The sequence below is a fragment of the Haemaphysalis longicornis genome, unplaced genomic scaffold (genome assembly GCF_048455015.1).
Source record: "Haemaphysalis longicornis isolate Haplotype H1 unplaced genomic scaffold, Haemaphysalis longicornis Haplotype H1 scaffold_1, whole genome shotgun sequence".
Lineage (NCBI taxonomy): Eukaryota > Metazoa > Arthropoda > Arachnida > Ixodida > Ixodidae > Haemaphysalis > Haemaphysalis longicornis.
The window spans coordinates 281,488,051-281,507,913 of NW_027526203.1; the positions used below are offsets into that span (position 1 = coordinate 281,488,051).

Below are 19,863 nucleotides of genomic sequence, written 5' to 3' on the forward strand. Positions count from 1 at the left end.
AGGGGTGAAGCACTTTAGGGGCTCGGGCTGTCGGCGTCTCATGTCGTCGTCATCGCATGTAGTCACGGTACTAAAACACCGGGACACTCCTGTTCCAACGCCTCGCCCTAGAACGTTCCATCTCCGTGGGCAAAAGCACGTACTAAAAGAACACACGGGGAACACTTGTTTTCGAACGCCTTGCACTAGAACGCTTGGTGCTTCAAAGACATGAGACTTACAGCAAAGCTGCATACCTCTACCCCTCAACGATTTCATCTCCGTGTGCATCTCCATTTTCATCTCCGTGGCCGTGTGGCCAGAGAGAGACTTGCAATCTTTGAATACACTTATACACTGCATGCTTCGCCCCTCCCCCAGTTTCACATTAGTGGAGACGGCCCGGGATATTTTTTTTTCTTCCCCCGTACGTTGTGTTTGCATCGTTTGCACTTTGTGGGCTTTTCGGAAGTGCCGCTGTGGTAGCTAGTGCTAGTGTCACCAAATAAAGGCTTATTTAGTGCACCTAGCTAGTTAAAGCGGCCAAAATTTTCTTTCGCCGTGAAGCTGGCAATCGCAAATTGAGTTGGACGTCCCTGTCAGGCACGAGATTCCCAAGAAAACCTTGTCAAAGTAGGTTCTGGGCAGATGTTACTAAAGAAACCGCCTTAAATTGCTTCAAATCTGCCGGCATGTGCGTGCCCGTGATGACTGAAAATCATAAGGAGTGCAACGAAGCCACCACCGTTGTTGCTAAAGTGTGGAGCGAGCTGTCGGAACTTCCGGATGCCGTTGCCAGATGAACGGTCAGCGAGTGTGTGAGTGTGGATGATGGTGTCGCGACCATGGCAGAGTTTGGAAGACTCCGTTGCCGACATCGTACTGAGCGCAAGCAAGTGAAAGCGGGCGTAACGACAACCCTTTGCCCCCACTTGCAGTAGTCGGCGCCTCTTCGCAAATGTGAAAGGTTGCGGCTTCAGCTGCTCCAACTTTTTAGACAGTGTGAAGAAGTGCATACTGTCTCGGGCAGCGAGGTTATTCAAGCAGGCGATACAGATCTATTTCGTGCGAAAGTAAAGCAGTTTCACCAATAAAGTGTTTTTATAAATGGTATGTACTTTTATGACATTCAATTCCTTAGCTTGCTTATATCGAATTATCCCTTATATCGAACTGATAGGTGTTTTTTTGTGAGTTCGATATAACCAGGTTTTACTGTACTTTGAGAAGCATCCTAAACCTTCCCCAAACCTGCGAAGAGACTTTACATCTATATCACACAACTGTATGAGTTCATAATCAATACAACTCAGTTATTCAGAACAACAAAAAAAGTGTGTGCTGACCCCTTACTGAACTTAAAAATAAGCCAAATGTTATACTCAGCCAACTCAACAAGTATGTTGGCACCATAGGTAAGTACGTACACTTCCATAATAGTGGTCACTTTCTTCCTGAAAATGAGTACAATAAACTTCAACCCACACCCTTAGAAGTTTAGGTGCAATTCCTTTCGGACAGGCATTTAGTTTTAAATCATTAAACATATTCCTGTCTTGTCCATTTTCTCGCAATTAACATTTCCTTACTTTATTATTGTGCACTGGTTCAAATTACCGAAGTGCTCATAAAACCATTTTTCTCAATTGGCATGTATCTGTCTTGTTCGCAGAGTTCACTCTTTAAATTTGAAAGAGCACAAAAGTGCGTGATGTATGATATAATTTGGTTCGAAAAAAATATTTAGATTTTTAAAACCATGAAAGCTATTTTAAATTAACCCCTTTACTGTACAATTCAAGGCTCCACAGAGACGCAAGCACTTCATACTACAGCTATGAAAAAGAGATAAAGAAAATCCTTTTCACATGCCACCCGGACAGCCAAAATAATGGGCAATAAAAAAAGAATGATAATTACCACTTTCAGCAAGGTTTCCGAAAAGCTCAAGCAGAACCTCCGTCACTTCTTCGGAAAAAACTTTGTCGAGGTTAGCCAGCAGGAGAGACAATGTGCGCTTTTCAGTCAATCGTTTTCGACCATCCTCTGTGAGAACAGTGGTAACAAATTAACATTAGGGCAACGGCTGGCGCAAAGCAAGAACACCATCACAAGGCCCATCAAGGCATTGCAATTCAATGGAAGTGAGATTTAAAAAACTACACTCATGTTTACACAGGTCTTTGTTGTTTTGAGAAATCAGAATTTTGCTGAAATTTTTCAGATTTTGCGACCTGAGAAGCCCTAGCTTATGATGCAGCATACACTAGTCAACCACCATGAAATAAAGTAGCAACTGATCATGCGGATTTGACAGGGATCTGTTTTCACTACTGTGGCCCTCTCTGCAGCTCACTTATTGCTGGTATAGTCCGTCACTATTACGCAGACACTGTAGGGTGTGGCAGGCTTTCACCAGAGCATTAGATTTTTCCATCAACACTTGAAACAAGACGATTTCTTCGTTCTTACTCAAACAGCGCTACTATCTTTTCAGGTAACCAACAAGACTGACGCATGTTAGAATTATCTACATTTTCTGGATTTTAACTAGTGACCAAAAGTGATTACTGTGAATTAAATGAAAACAGCAAACTGTACATAATTAGCTAATTACTGGTGTTTATTCTCATTCCTCATGCCCACAGAGCTTTACAAGCCTCTGGTAAAAAAAGGTGTGTTTAACAAGTGATCAGTGATGTTCCGTGCGGGGAATTTTCGGCTGTAATTTTCGCCAAAAGGGAAAAAGGGAACCTTAAATGGAATCAAGAAATTTTAGGAGTTTTGGAGTAGAAAGGAAACATATTGCCAGTAAACCAGACCTCGCATCGTTTATTGCTTTGTTTTCTTTTAAAAAGTTTCCTTAACACTTCGTTGGATTCATGTTCACATATCTGCAGTCATGTTCCCACAAGCCACAAGCATACAAGGTCGCTTCCAATACAGTTTAGAAAATAGGAGGAAGCATAGAGTAAAGAATAATCCAGGAGAAAGCGCTAGTAAAGCGTGAAGCGGCGACAGCTAAAGGGCTGTGGCTGTTCGCATGTATTCCTGCGCAACATACAAAAAAAGTATTTCGGGTGCGCCCTTGTCCGCGTGCTGCCTACAAGAGAAGGCGGCAGCAGTCCCAGCGCTGAGCTTAAATTACCTCAACTACCCAACAATGTCTTGTTATTTTCAATACCGGCAGTTGCAGCTTAGAGCTTTAGCATGTGAAGTAAGCACACTGATTGGTACAAAACGAGAAATGCATAGTCAAATGATGCTGGGGCTACGTGAAGTACACATAGGTGGCGCTGGCTAATCTCTGAAATGGAACAGAAATCTACGTAAACATCCATCAACACCAAAAAGAGAATGCAGCGAAATTTGCAGGGAATTCTTCAAAAACAGGCGGGGAAAAAATGCTAAAAATGGGGAATTTTTGAACCTAGAAATGGGAATTTTTCTCGTCAATAGGGAACATCACTGCAAGTGGTGCAACTACTGCAAAAAGAATTCCAAGCAGTATATTACGCATATAATTAGGGAGCATTATTTTACGCAAAATGGCCATCATTCCCCCTGATGTGCACTATGTACGCCAATTTGAAACTAAGGTGCACATCATTCAACTGTCCTGGTAGAGAAGTTGAAACTGTTTCCCTGCAGCTACTTTGAAGTTTTATTAAAAAATTATCCCCACATTAAAATACCTCCAACATTACTGGTTTCACAAGTTATATCATCCTTTTCTGAGTGTTTATGACATTGGCTATCCAGATAATTTGAATAAATATTTAATTTGAATGTTTCTGTCAATGTTCAATGTCAAAAGAAGTGACAATGAATGGCTCTTTAATGAAATTTTTGCTACATCGAAGATTATAAAGTTTCCTTCTCAACGAACAACTTTCTCCTGGCTGTCCCGCTAGAACAAATTTCTGTGAAGAAAAAAACTTCGTCCCATTTATCTGGTAGCTAAACTCACGAAATCCTACATTAATAACATCACATATGCACTGGAGAGTCATCATTGTAATATTGGCGTTTAGCATTTCCCATGAAGCAGCTCCCAATGCCACACGTCACTGCCACCAGGGGTGTGCGAATATTGGAAATTTTCAAACATCGAACCACAAGAACATGCCAAGATTGATGTCCTAATACGCAAATCTTATAAGACAGCCCTCAGCCTGCCTACCTTCACTTCTACCGACCGCTTATTGAAACTGGGTCTACATAACACCCTCTCGGAAATTATTGAGGCCCATCTCCAAAACCAACTACAGCGCCTACAACTCACACCCGCCGGTCGTCATCTGCTCAAAACGCTAGGCCGGAAGGTGGTACAAACTCCGGACTCGTCACAACGCATACCTCCATCAATGCGACGCAACATCCACGTCCTCCCCATTCCGCGTCATATGCACCCTACATACAACGCCGGCCGTCGTCAGCATCGTACACGCCTCCTCATCAGAAAATACGGCAGCGACCCGACCACCCTCTATACGGACGCCTCTCCGTATCCTCAACGACCAGCTCATGTCGTCACTGTTGCCCGCTTCGACAATGCCCTCCTCACCTCGGCAACTGTCTGTACAGCGTCTACTACCACGGCCGAAGAAGCAGCCATTGCCCTCGCAATGACCCAAGCCATGAGTCCCAGCATAACGATACTGTCTGATTCACAAACTGCCTGCCGTCGTTTTGCACTCGGACGAGTCTCGGCTCTTACCCTGGCCATCCTTTCCCAATGCCCCACCCTCCCTCATACCCGCATAGTATGGACACCCAGCCACACTTCCCTCCCTGGGAACGAGGTGGCACACGCCACCGCCCGAGCTCTCCTTCACCGGGCATTCCCAGAAGAGGGCAACAATGCAGCCAGTATTACAAACTCCCTTGCGCCCCTCTCCCAAACATACACCGACATCCTCTACCACTACAGAGCAACCCGACGCACCTATCCCCCTCCCCACCCTTCCCTTTCTACCGCTGACGCCTGCATTTGGCGCCGACTTCAAACCAACACTTATTACAATCACCTCCATCTCCACCACATATCCCCTACTAACTACCCACTCAACTGCCCCCAATGTGATGAGCCTAACACCACAGCTCATCTCGTCTGGACGTGCCCCACCAACCCTCCACCACCCAGATCCCCTACCCTTGAGCAGTGGGAGTGCGCGTTGCAGAGCTGCCAGCTCGAAGACCAGGAGGCCCTGATCTCTCGGGCGAAGATGGCAGCCGCGGCACGCGGCCTACCGGAATAGGATGGCCACCCACAGCTCCTAACTCTTTTTCTCCCCTATCCCGTCCCTGCTTTTCAATAAACGTTTTCTCTCTCTCTCTCTCTCTCTCTCTCGAAGCAAATAACGAAATATCTAATTCGGCTTCGAATCAAAGAGCACTTTTCCAAAATTTTAAATAAATTTTGGAAGCATTTCGACATTAGGAAATGTGCCAGCATTCTCCACTAGTGGTGACGGGCTTTCCCGCACAGCTCTGGTGACGTGCAGCCAAATGGAAAGAGGGAGGTGCATTTGCGGAGCGCCCTAGGCATTTAAGCATCTCCTAGGCATCTCCGCCTTTGTGCTTCGCTTTTCGCATCCTGATAGCATGGTCGCACTCAAGCTTCCCTGGTAAACCATCTCTAAATAAGAAAGCCCAGCTGCGTGCTGGCATAGTCCCCGAGTTCCCAGTTTTTAGAAGTTGACCTTTTTATAAAACCTGCAATCTTGTCTTTTTTTTTTTTTTTTTTCCAAATGGGACATAAGGAAAATGGGACAAAAGGAACAACTAGAGGGGAGGGTTTGTTATCAGCCAATTTAGCTTTTTATCATGTACTTGCGCCAATTTCGGCCTCGGCTCTTTTTATACCTTTATATTAAGCATGCCATGCCCTTCGCCGAACCCATATTTAAGATTCCTGTGTACGTTTGTGTGCGAGGACATTGCAGGTCAGAAAGGGACTCGCAGCCAAGTGTGAAGTAGGATATCACCGTGCCCTGAAGTCACAGTGATATATACACCCCCTACACTAAAACGTCACTTGTGGTTGAGGTCGCCATGAGACAAATGTTTACTCCATACAGAATATAGTACAGTTGAACCTCGTTATAAGAGACATGGATGTAAGAGACAAATGGGTATAAGAGACACTATTCACCCACATGGTTGGCTGCCCTATCTTTCCCATTAAATTGACCTCTTTTATAACAGACATTGGATGTAGAAGATTGGTTATAAGGGACAAGTCATTCTTGAACTTTAATCAATAATCTCGCTTGTAGCAGACATTTTAACTTCAGATGCAGTGCCACCAGCCACTAATTGCAGTTGCTTCCATTGTGGAAACATAGGTGGACGACAGACGCCTGCAGTCGCTATTTATTATAACTTCAGCAAACACACAGTGGTTCAGTCAGCTATGAAATGAAGATGAGAAGCCCTGCCAATGGAAATGCAACTTACAGAAGTGGTTGAAGCTTACTGCCATCCATTGGAGCGCGACCGCACGTGCGGGCTCTCCCACTCGCGTAGCTCCCAATCAAGAAGCATCGCAGATGTTGAGTCCTGCAGGCGTAATGAATAGCCTGAGCACACAGCGGAAGAAGCTGTGCACTCTGGCTATTCATCAAGCTTGTGAACTCAACATCCACAATTCATCTTCCGCAAACAGTGAAAAGAAAAAAAGCTTGAAGAATCGGTTGTAAAGAACAGCGTAAATACAGTCATGAAGCAAACAAAGATTCAGAACTGTTTCATAAATTCTGGGGGCCAAACATAAATTAGAATGAGCCTTTTGCAACATGCTGTAGCATTCTTTTGAGCTTATTTTAGTCATATGGTGCCCACATTGAACTTGGGTCTGATTAGTAAGTGAAAACACGGTTCCCTGCTTATAAGATTGATTGATTGTGGGGTTTAACGCGCCGATGCAACGCAGGCGATGAGGCGCGCCGTAGTGGAGGGCTCCGGATTAATTTTGACCACCTGGGGATCTTTATCGTGCGCCGAAATCTCGTACACACGGGCGTTTTTGCTTTTCGCCTCCATCAGAAAAGCGGCCGCCGCGGCCGGGAATCGAACCCGCGACCTCGTGCTCAGCAGCGCAACGCCTTAGCCACTGAGCCACCGCGGCGGGTCCTGCTTATAAGAGACATCTCATATAAGAGACAGAGACCGGTCCCCGGTACGTGTCTCTTATAAAGGGGTTCAACTGTACCATAAATAAAGCTAAAAGCATCAGGATAGCTTCTGTATGCTTGTTTTATGCCATAGAAAATTTTGCAAACCTTTTTAATCAAGCCTTACATCTTTACACGGGCTGTGGTTACCGAAGCATGCCTGAGAAATCATGTCAGTTTTCTTATTGAAAATCACAAAATCCTTATTCACTTTATATTCACTTCAAAACCTAAAATCACTATTCACTCACCTCTAACTGCCACTGCATGAAGGGCACCACTGTTTGGTAACAAGGATAACGTAGTTAAGATCAACTTGTAAAGCCCACTTGCTGTCAAACACCAAACAAGCCATACAGTGAAACCTCATTACAAGAGACACTCAAAGGACCCAAGAAACATGTCTCTTGTACACAATGTTGCTAACATGGGAAACATAGGAAAACCAACCAAACCGTCTTCATTCAAATGTCTCTTATAACCGAGTGTCTCTTGTAACAGTGTCTCTTATAACGAGGTTTTACTGTATCGTGAAAAAACTGAGCCTCAGTCCAAATTGTGCCCCAACAATGTGCCACTGGTTTGTCCCAGAGTAGTTTGACTTGCAAGCACGGCGCTGTCAAGTAAAATATAGAAGTTTCCTACATGATTACAAGGTCACAAACCTGGTGATGTGCGAAGACGGTGCTCAGTACGCACCAGACTTGCAGTACCAAAAGAATTGCTTTAACTGATTGGCGGCTGTTCTGCATACGCAGTCATCAAAAAGGAACCACCCATATGCACGCATGCGCATGCATAAAAACCTACAATAAAGGCTTTTCTTTTTTGTTTTTAGTAATCACCCCGTAAAAGGGCGAATTGGAAGTCACAAGTGTGAGCACCCACCTGAGTCAGCAATTCCATTGAGGACTAGGACACAATGCATAACAACATCTTCAACATCTGAATACTTCTGTAGGTACTTCAGCAGAATATCGATGACACCCAAGCGCAGAGCATCCTCTTGAATTTCTGAAAACAGTGCATTGTGGTGCTGCATCACAGTTCGGATCGGAAGCCTGTTGAGTATACCAAGACTAGTGGACTGCTGCCACTTCTAGAAGGCAGCTAGAGCATTTCTGCAAACAAAAGTGGCATCTGAACTGCAACAGCAATACAGCCACAAATAATTACGTTACAGCCAACTGGACGACTATAAAATTAGGCAAGCAGTGCCCAAAAATGCTGAAATATGGAGTGATGAAATGAAACCCATTCGTGTGCCTTTATTAAGATGAACAAAAAGGTATCTCAGCAGACACAGCAGAACAAAATAAAGAAATGTATGCACAGAAGCAAGTTATACCAAGTTTTCTTAGAAGTCGCTGAATGCATTCAGACAAGCATCCCACTACTTAGGAAGGTGATGCATACCGCGGGAAAAAAAAAAAGGATGATGGTTGCCCCAGCATTCTTCCTTATGGTGATAAGGCAGCATATGTGAGATACATGGTAAGTGTACCCTTCAATACTTCAGTTCGTTTTTAACAATCGTTTGAGCAGTCTCGAACGACAGAGCCAACTCCTGCGCTAGCAAGTGTTGTCTTAACGATGACATTGTTTGTCAGAGCACCATGTGCCTGGCTAAGCCGCTGGGTATCTTCTTTTTTCTCACATCTCTAACGAAGAACTGCACCCATTCAGTCACTGTTGTCTTCGACACACATAAAACATGAGTTATATAAATTTGGGCTTTTACAAGCTGATGCTGCACATGAGCTACTAGGCGAGCTGTAGTAGAGGGCTACGGATGACTTCAGACCACCTGGGTATTTCTGATGTGCTCAAATCTCAACTCGAGTGTTTTGTTTTTTCCCTTCAGTCAGAAAAATGGTGGCCCCGGCAAAGAACTATACCTGCGACCTTGTGTTCAGATGCCCAACGTCTTAACCACTGAGCAACTGCGGCGGGTAGGTACAAAATTTTTTTGTGTGCAAAGTTTCTTCACAAATAAATGAGCACCTTTCGCGATTTTTTTTTTTAACGTTTTTGTGGAAGTGATGATCCCTGCACAGCCTCATTGGTGCCACAAACTTGGCAGCTACATATAACTATTGCATGCCCTTCTGCCTAAACAAATAGGTTGTAGTCACCTTGCATGTCAGTCAAATTAAGCAGACAGCCTGACACAACCGTGTGCAGGTCCTTGGGCGCTGAGTCAACTTCAAGGACATTCTGCAGAAGCTGCAGAAGCTGCTCCACCCCTTGCTTAGACCGAACGAGGTCTCTACCATCATCTGAAAAAAATAAATATATCGGCACACTCACGACCTTGAGCAGGTGAACAAATTTAACAGAACATTAACAATCTTTATAACTGTACTTGGTCTCACAACGCTCGTGCAATGCTTGCAGTTATAGGGCTCAGTAGCTGCTTTAACAAGCACTTAAAGTGACACTAAAGGCTGAATAACTTATAATTATAACCCAAAGATCACACTATTCACAGCAGTTTCGGCTGTTGCTAGGGGGCAAATGATGGTTTGCTTGTTAAGAAATGAATATTTAAAGCTGTCATTTCTCTCTCGTTTCCTTTCCATTTTTATGTGACGCAAAAGATCCCATCCCACATCCTGAAGAAGGACCCTGTACAAAGCTATTCAAGGCATTTCGAGCAGTGGAGTTGCGGCTGCTAGGGAGAAGAAATTGAAACTACTCGCGAAATTTCCCAGCACAGCGGCTGACAGCTGGGCAAGTTGTCTAGCCGACTGCCTCAGTAATGCCGGAGTTCTGCCCCTGGTAATCATATAAAAATAACCATGGACAGTGAAAAGGCCAACAGCTCTCACATTCACCCTCTGAAGCCTTTTAGAACTCCCGGCCATGCAAAACTATTGGACCGAAATCAAAACTGAAACAAATATTACGAGCAGTAGTAGTATAAAAGTCGTGGTTTAAGAGCTTTTCACGCGTTTTTGAAATACATGTGCTCAGCAGGATTTCCCGCATACATTTATCTTATATAAACATGTACCCGCTCTCATGTTTAGTTCAGGAAACTGCTTAGACAAGCTCCACCAATCTTGCTTTATCATTCAAGATTCGTGATGTCAGAAATAACAGTGCAAAGAAGATTATGGGGGTGGGGATACCTGTTTTGACACTTTGACAGATACCTGTTTTGGCACTTTCCGCTTAATAAGCAACTGCTGCTGCCGCGAGTGGCATTCACGGCACTGCAATCTACCGATAAAGACCAACTTGTTCTTACACTTTGTCGGCCATCAGCAATATAAAAAGGCACCATAAACAAGGAACCCCTGCATGCCAGAACTTGTAAGAGAAAAGTGACACAAAATAAGGTATGTTCACGTAAGGCTCTTACAATCACATTATGGCGCAGCTGTGGCCATGTTTAAGCATTTCCTGAACGCCTCCTCCTCTCCAAATCAAGCCACTAGGATGACAAGAAAAAAAGAGCTGGGACTGGTGTTCATATACACTCCGATTCGGTTCCTCTGAATGAGGTCACCAAGGCCGGTAGCTTGGATAGCACTAGAGCCACTAGATGTAGCTTATTTATCGGCTCTAGATAGCACAGTACGAATATTTGTGCCAGAGGTACCCGATCGTTCTTCCAAGAAACAGCATAGGCAAGAAATTCCAGGGACTGGATGAATTTTTAAAGTTGTTTCTAGCAATCGTCCACCACGTTCCTTCAGTAATGACAGTGTCCATAAATCCTCATCGCGAACATGATGCACTGATACTCCTGCATACAAAAACACACCCACTGCTATCTGGCAAGTTGAGACAAATCCTGTGCAAATGAGGAAAATACCCTCAGTGCCACCTCAAATGTAGGCACCCAGAAGAGATGGTGGCCTGTGCGAAAGAAATGCAGTTTAAACACTCCGTGCAATAATACTCCAATAAAACAAAAGAAATACTCAACATTAGAAAATAAATCATCATGCAACTTTAGAATAATTATTTTTATAGCCTGAAATAAGTCCCCGAATGTACACAATGCTTAAGTTGCAGCTACACATGAATAAAAAGGCCAGTAAGACAATTCTTACCATTGTCATAACAGATATTCCCAAGTGCTCGACATGCCTGAAGCACCACGGCGTAATTCTTGCTAGATACGAGCCCCAGTAGAGGTTCCACAATAGCCGCATCCGTAAACTGTTTCCTGAGAGGCTCTGTTGGGAAACATAAAAATGGGTTTGTGTCGGTCACAGCTGCCAGCTCTTATCACAGCCATGCTGCCAACAGGCCTTAAAGATAAGACAAAATTGACATATACTAACATTTACATTGCCCCTTGTATAAGTTCAAACGAACTAGAATCTAATGACTATCTCAGTCACACAACTTGTGTGTAATATTAATAGTTTGAATGTCAGTTGTACATAATACAGTTAAACTTGGATATAACGGAGCTGACAGAACTTTGCAATTTTTCGTTACATCCAGGTTTTCATTACATACAGGTTTTGAATTAAAGTTTGGTGAATGAAGCAGAAACAAAATCAGAATGTTAGACATCAGCGAAGGTGAACTCACCCTTTAAGGATTTATTTCACAGAGAAAAACTGCGTGACTTGTGCCTGCTGCTTTCGCACGAGCTTAGGCACTACAAGGCGCTCCAAATAACCAAGGTCACTTACCCCTGTGTTCACAAACGTAACTTTAGTATCTCGTTTGCCTTTTGACACTTTTCGGTTCCAAACGCGTTTCAAGAACCAAACTTATGCTAAAAGGAGCCTTTTCACAAACTTGATGCTTTTTCTCACTCAAAATTGTTGACAGGGTGATAGCTGGGATACTATACCGGGCGGAGACGGCATTTAGAAATGCGAGCTTGTCTTGAAAAGAGAAAACTTTTCGTTTTCTGCCAGCAGAACTCATCACCGGCAAACCAACACCACAGGTAGAAGTGAAGACGCGCAACTACACGCCGACAGGCAGACCTAGCACCTTAAAACTTTACTCTCGAACCGATACTGCCCTCACACGTGGAAAACACACAGTAGTTTGCGACGAGGGCGAGAAAAAAAAAAATGAAGTGTATTTAACTCTTGCTACCTGGGGTCAACCTACACAAGCAAAACCTAAAGTTGGTGCTACGTGAGCCATGAGATGTGCGAGTTTCTCCTTTCATCATCATCATCATGGCGAATTTTGTTTTTGGCGATTCTAGACGTGTTCTTAGCTGCTGGCTCTTTAAAGTAGTGCTAGTATTCAATAAACTTGAGCCTTTCTCGGGCCAAATTTCCAGTGAAAGTGCAAAAAACAATGACTGATCAGCTCAGCGACTTCGTTACATCGAGGCTAACCACCGCAACGCCTTCATTACATAGAGGTCGCAAACACATGGGCTTCTATGGCGGTGGCAATGGGGAACTCAAAAACTTCGTTAAATCCAGGAATTCGTTACATAGAGGGTCGTTACGTGCAGGTTTAACTGTACCACAAACATTAACCGAATATTTAAGAAGCTGTGAACACTGCAAGATACATTCGAACTAAATCTACACATTCAAAATTACTTATCCTATATTTAACTTACATAGTGACTTATTAATATCCACTGTGCTTTTGAAAGGAACATGTTTACCATGTAGTGACATTTTCGTTATGAAAAAGAATGTACATTAGCATATTTGAGGTACTCAATATGTGTCATAAATGAATGCGCAACTTTTTGTCTTTTTTTCTTGACACCAACTTTTTGTGGCTCTTCTAATAAAAGACTGCCTATGAGAACCTTGTACGTGCTGCACAAAAATACTGCAATTAGCACACAGCTCCTTTACACAGGTTCACATAGTACAGCAAACTGCCTGAATGTCTTGCATTTGCAAACACTACTGGTAGCTCTTTACTATGCCCGAGTCCTCCGTCACTTTCCCTCTCCCTGTTAAAAGGTCAAACACAATTGTGCCAAAATCTAATGAGAGCATAATGCCATGGGATTGATTGGTTATGGGGTTTAATGCGCCGAAACTACCCAGGTTATGAGGCACACCACAGTGGAGGGCTCCGGATTAATTCTGACCATCTGGGGATCTTTAACGTGCGCCGAAATCTCGTACACACGGGCGCTTTTGCTTTTCGCCTCCATCAGAAAAGCAGCCACCACGGCCAGCAATCGAACCCGCATCCTCGTGCTCAGCAGCACAACGCCTTAACCACTGAGCCACCGCGGTGGGTGCAATGTCAGGGGAAAAAACACACCCATCACCTGGGAGTATGAAGAGAAACGACGTCTTTTAACAACCAAAAACCAGTCAGCAAAAGCATGGTGAACTGCATGTGTCCTGTAAGACCAAAGTTTAGCTGAACTGTTCTAATCTGAATGCACGTTAGATTGAATCGAAGTACACCAAGTATAAGGAGCAGGACATGGAGCTTTGCTCAGACGCAAGTTTCCTCTTTCGATGCATCAAAACCATTTCGACCGCAGTCGTGTTGACAACGATGATACTGTTCTGATCATGCTGTGGGCTACTGCACCCGGCAAAGAGTTACAGAAGGCTGGGTCAGTGCATTCAATAGCACGGAACAGTTCAGTAATATGTTTGAATCAATTCGAAACAAATATTTCTGCACAAGTACCAAATCAGTGGTGCTCATGTACATCCATGGCAATGCTAAATAGTCTTAAAATGCCAAGAACATTCGAAATCTAAAGTTCTTGTCTTGGCACAGCCGCATCCTCCTCAAACTGAAACCACAACAAACGCTTGGAAACCATGCAGCTTGTGGACATGTAAGCACAACCAAACAGTTTCCCATCAACACCTGAGGCACACAAGCCTAGCTTCAAGCATAAGAAATGGCTAGCACCAAAATTTCAAAAATTATATATGTCATGCTCTTAAAACCAAAGATGCGGCAATGCTAAATTGAAAGGCATGCACGGTCATGGACAGATGAAACGTGAACACGAAAATATGAACCAGAACGCACAAATAGCGCAATTTATTTCCATGCAGGTGGAAGTTACGCTTGGCTTAGTTGCAGTCACAACGTTGGGAAACGGGCCTTTCCATATATACAAATAGCGTGCCAATATTTGACCTACACAAACAGTATTTTTCAATTTTGCGTGTTCTGGTTCATATTTTCGCGTTTGCATTTCATTTGTCCATGACTGCCCAGCCCACACTACAGTGGGCCTTGTGTACTTCCCGTAAGTAGTTTATTCATGCATTGAGACATTTAGACAGCCTTATCAAAAGAAACTTTAATAGCAGTGCAGACAAGCAAGGCTTGCACACGTGCCCTTAAAGGCCAACTGCACTCAAATTTCACCTCGGCCAAATTTGTTTTTAATGCGTAGTAAGTACCCCCAAATAAGCTGAGACACAAGTGGTAGCCCCGTGAAACGCCTCGTTAATCAGTCAGAAGCGTTTAAAAAGGCTCCGCCGCAGACCACTCTGCACCTGCCGGCGGATCGCGTAAACAGCCATGACGCGCCTGTGACGTTCCAGCCGACGGTGGCTTTTTCCTCTGGCCAGCCACGCAGCGGGAGAACCGGTCGAGCTCTGCTGCCCCGTGCGCACGTAGAGCTTGCGCGCAGACATTCTCCCGAACTGGTGACCGTCCGGCCGCTCGCTGGACGGCTGCAACGTCACTGCAATGGCCGCGCTCTCCTCGGTTTCGGTTTCAAAATCGCCGATTTTTGCTGGCCGCTTGCGGCGTCCACGTGCGTATTTCAGCTGTTGTATTTTGCATGTTGCTTTCTTTTTAAGCAGACTATACGGAAATAGGGTTTTCAAGAAGTCGAAATTTTGAGTGCAGTTGGCCTTTAACGTGAGACACTTGATAGCACCTATATGCTCACAGTAGCAAATTAACCTGGCTGTAATTGAACATATCCTACCCCTAAAACCTCCAAAAATATCCCACTCCATTGCCACACATGACAGCTGAGAGGTTTTCATTTCAGCTGTAATGTGGACTACCTTGCAATATATCTGCAGTTTAGAAAACCAAAGGTTTCACCAAATAAAGAAAAAAAACATGGAAGAAGCCATGCATGCAGAAAGGAACCATGCATGTACATGAGCCCAAAGGCTTTAAAATTGAACTTTTGTTCTCCCTTACACGTCATCCCAAATAACATGGGAGTGTTCATCAGTTTCCCTCAGTGAAGGAAACACCTCTTATAAAGATGTATTGCATCTGCCTACTTCATAGCAATCCAATTATTGCTTACATGAGTAGTCTTGAAACCTCATTCTTGCAAGGCATGAGCATTGATACTGTTGTATGGCTGTTTTCAGCTACTGTCTACCCCAATATAGAGCTACTATCTGCCCGAAAGGACACTGACAGCAACAAAATTTCGCTGGTGTGGTAGACAAGCCAGTTATGTGGACAATTGTTTCCTTGCATAGTCATGTTCCAGACAGTCCACCGCATAAATTCTTGCTTCTCTCAATGTGCTGGGTGCATGGCCTGCACCGACGATAAGCCCACCATTGACAAGAAACCACATTCTCTGACAAGGAAATATTGTCGAAAGTTTCTTGCCCCCCATTCCCCGTAATCATGCCTATTGTAGTCCTTTTCACACGCTTTTTGTCTTGAGTTCATCTATCCCTTAAGAATCTCGCTAGTACTGACTCCCATATGCTCCCTTCTTTGTGGCTCGGATTGCCGAGTTCTGTGATTTGTTAGACTCACATTTGCTAGACTGTGCTAAGCTAACATGACTATTGCAAGATGGGCTCAGCTGCCGATGTTTAAATGCTCGAGTTTAAAAAAGATTTTTTTTTTTTTTTCAAGACATTAGCGGGATGAATAAAATAGCTAACAATTGATGTGCCATTGTACGGCCTTAAAAAAGTGCTGTCACAGGTATTAGATGCCGTACATAGTAAGTAAAGAGCTTGTTACAAAAAAAAACAGCTTGTCCTCTCAAGTTTGCGCTACATCAGCTGAGCAAATGACACCATGTATTTTGAGCTTGATCAAAGCAAAACATTCTCAGTACATGGGCCTTCATGTGTTTTAGTCCCAAACATGTTATAATATTTCAGGGGCTACAATGTGGAGCACTTATGCCTAGGAAGTTTCTTGCTGCAAGCAGGAGTGCAGGATCTGGAGGAGGCAAGGTAGAAAAGGGTAGGGAATTTGGAGGTAAACGATGACAAAAGTGAAGGAGTGAAAAGGATAAAAAATGTTTCGAGAGGCAGTCCCTCCCACTGTGTCGGTGTGCATGGCTGCATGTTAACTAAGTGACCAACAAGCAAGTCAGACAAAGAAGCTGGATGTTGTAAAAACAAAGTGCACTCTGACAGAACCACGCAAGCCACACGCATGCCTGCCCTTGAAAAATAAAAGGTACGCTGCACGCCACCATACGAGGCGAAACATGATTGCTTCTTCCCAAGGAAACAGCTAGCTGAAAGCGGATGCAGCCATTTGGTAGTGCGTTTCTTTTTTCCTGTGTATGTTAACTTTTATGTTCACTGCTTGCACGCGCAGTGAAAGAGTAAAACTTTACAGACAGTACCAACTGTGTGCTGCATAAAGTCCTAACAGCAAATGTCAATCGTTCACCCTCCTGTGGTATCAATCACATAAATACTAGAACAAAATGTATCATAGCAAAATCTAGGCAACGCGATTGCATTCTGAGCAAGGAATGTAAATCACAATGTGCGGTGAAAATGAACCAGGCTAATCCAAAAGCATTACTAATCGACAATGGCTGCACCCAGTTTCATATTCATATATCCAAAGGAAACTTACCATGCTTGGCTGCTTCTGCAATTGCCTGAACGAGAATTGCCAAGGTATCTTCACCGATATTTGAGGAAGCTTTCAAAAGGTCTCTGGTGGAGCTGACAAACGCACCCTTCGCAAGGCGATCACACACCTGCTGTAGGTTGGATCCAGATTTTGGATCTTTGTCTGCGTAACAAAATATGAATGAACTACAACGCGTAGCAAGACCGCGTCATCCGAAGATGTACGGAAAGACCATCCGTGTTGCGGTCGCTCAACGAGATCGCTTACCGTCTGCTGTTAGTAGAACCAGAAGATTCTTAACATGAGCAGCGAGGGATGAATCGTCCCTCTTTTGGTCCTGGTCAGCACAGAGCTTGAGGCCGGAGAGAATGTCGGCGATATTTTCTGCAAATATTTAGTGCCCCAGTGAATGATAAACGTAACGGCAGCACATCGCGCGCGCGAAGAAAAAAAAATCAGGCAAAAACGACGCGAATTGAAGAGAGAAAGTATGCAAACGCATCACAGTAGCAACACGAAGCAACAAAAAAATTAAAGATATTTTCGCTTCCCGTGCAGATTCTCCGTTCCGTAAGTCCGGATACGCATCATCTGCTCATGCAAACTGTCACGCCCTTCGCAGGGCTGTCTGTCTGCAGTACAGCTGATTGCTGAAACAAGTAGCTTATGCTACTTCTTTACCGCAGAATACGCACCCATTGCAGATGCAGGTTACGAAGTGTGTCTTAATGCACGCCGTGCGGGGAACTAGATTAAGACATCTTTTACGCGACTTCTACTCGGTGAGACAGCGCACCAAGGCACCAACAAAAACACAAGAATGAGCAAAATTAACGGATGTGGATTTGGCTACTTTAAACATGCGGATGCGACTGCGGATAGACGGCTTGCGCAAAGCGGCTCTCCGGCTCTCCGTTATACGGCGGCAATTTTTGACTTTCTCGATGCCGCTCGTTTACTCAAGGAGTGCATCCAAAGCATAGGTCGCTTGTACATCCTGGGCCAAGTAACCCGAGAGCTAAGCCATGTTGAGAACATAAAACTGTACGCCACCCTTTCCGGTCTGCCCGGTCTGTATCGTGCGCTACGGCTGTTTCACCCAACGTAGGTTCAGTGGCTCAGTGGTATGTGCTCAAGCGGTCACACGAGCTAAAATGCTATCAAGTCCTAAACCTTAAAAGCACGCAATCGCCGGTGATGGCGAATAAACGTACCAACTTAAAAAAAAAGAAAAAAAACGTCCTTTTGAAGGTTCACAGAAATCACGGAGAAAGGAAGTGCTTGATTTTGTTATTTATATTCTTGAGGTTGATGACCTATCTACGGAGGGAATCGAACTTTGAAATGTTTTTGACATAAAATAAGGATCAATATAGGTCCAGTGACGGTAGGGGCTTTCTGGAGGGCCATAGAATCAATTTTGGTGGACGGTGAAGGCAGCACTGCTGCCAGGGGTTTCCCCAGACATCGAATCAAGGGGGGGGTGTCTCAATGGCTCTGGGGGGGGGTTCATAAACTAGAAAAGCTGTTTTTTTTATCCCACTAGTTAAATAATAGACGTCTGTTAACCAAACGCTCATCCCCGTGACGTACGTTTTTCATTTTCTCTGTATATATATACACCTGAGAGGCGGTGCTTTCTATTCAATATAAGAAAAAAAACAAATTTAGAGAAATTCATTTTTTACCATGAAAGGTCCGTATTCAGTTTTTTTTTTTAATTTCTCGCCATTTTTCAACGTATAAGGACATTTTCGAACTTGTTACCAGGGCCAGTGACGAAATTTGAGTTCTTGAAACAATGTTTAGGTAGTACACGAATTATGCAGCACTTATAAACCAGGCACCGATTGTACGCTCCCGATTTATTAAAACGCCAGGATTAGCTTCCGTAGCGCTTCGCCTCGCCAAATTGCCCATTTTAAATGTACATGCTGAAAGAGCTTCTGCAAAGATTACGGTTGTAAACAAAGAACGGCATCGAATCAATGAAGAAAGTAAATTATATGTGTGTTTACTGCACTTAGTTCAAGTCAAAGGCGGCCTCAGTCGAGGTAATTTTGGTTGAGTGCTTGTCGATATATGCTTTGCTAGTACCTCCTCACGGGCTTGTTCTTGCTCTGTACCAGTGGCCTCTGACGAATCGATATGTTATTTATTTGCAGTTCTTATAATTAAACTTGCACACGTCTTACTTGACGCAGTGTGAAAGCAGCGCTAATCATCCAGGGCCCATAAAAACAAAAGCAATTGAAGACCGGGCACATGGTACTAGGCCAAATAAAGACGCTGAAAAAAATCTTCGAATATCGAAAGTGTGAAATTTTATTTATACATTTACAGAAACACAAACCGTTATATTGCGAATGAAAGAACCAAGCAATAAATTCCAAAATAAAAATTGGAGAAGTACGCATTTTTGAAGACTAGAACTTCATAACGCCGCACCTTATTTACAACCGTCTAGGCTTCTTGCTGTAGCACTGCACCGCTTTTGCGATGAAATGATTAAAAACATGTCGGTCAACGTCAATAGCATCTCGCGCATCGAATATACCTCCGGACCTTCGATAGTTATGCTCATCAGCTCATTCACATGGTTCGGAAGAAGACGGCTTCTTTCTGATGACAAAACCCTGTTGAGGGCCGAAAACGAGCGCTCAACAGTGGCTGTTGTGATCGGCAGCAGCAGGAGATGGCAGAAGACGTCTCGCAGGCTGGGGAACATTGCGGCATAATGAGGCTGAACGAGCAGAGATGATAAAAATGCAGTGGACGTCAAATCTTCCTGAAGTCGCCTGAAAATGTTCCACTCCGCGTCTAAGTTGCTTCCGATTTCTTCATCGTATCGCAGACCGACTGCTGGAACAACTGCTTTCCAGTCTACAACTTGTTTCTTTTGCGACAAGCACGCGTAAAAACACCGCAGCGCTGTAGAGCAGTCTACAAG

The 19,863-nt window shown here is 44.0% G+C and overlaps 1 protein-coding gene across 2 annotated transcripts in view; it reads right to left on the minus strand.

Annotated features, from left to right (window-relative positions):
- Positions 1 to 17,897, minus strand: part of Vimar (visceral mesodermal armadillo-repeats) — a 68,242-nt gene extending 50,345 nt beyond the window's left edge. For both annotated transcript variants that reach the window (XR_013317759.1, XM_077678852.1), the window contains exons 1-7: positions 17,609 to 17,897; positions 17,181 to 17,297; positions 16,914 to 17,075; positions 11,222 to 11,347; positions 9,293 to 9,436; positions 8,046 to 8,171; positions 1,900 to 2,025 (exon numbers count right to left, since the gene is read on the minus strand). Coding sequence is in view for 1 of the 2 variants with exons in the window: in XM_077678852.1 (XP_077534978.1) it covers positions 1,900 to 2,025; positions 8,046 to 8,171; positions 9,293 to 9,436; positions 11,222 to 11,347; positions 16,914 to 17,075; positions 17,181 to 17,297; positions 17,609 to 17,612 (805 nt within the window). In the remaining variant the exon portion in view is untranslated. The remainder of the gene's footprint in view (positions 1 to 1,899; positions 2,026 to 8,045; positions 8,172 to 9,292; positions 9,437 to 11,221; positions 11,348 to 16,913; positions 17,076 to 17,180; positions 17,298 to 17,608) is intronic.
- Between the last annotated feature and the right edge of the window lie 1,966 nt (positions 17,898 to 19,863).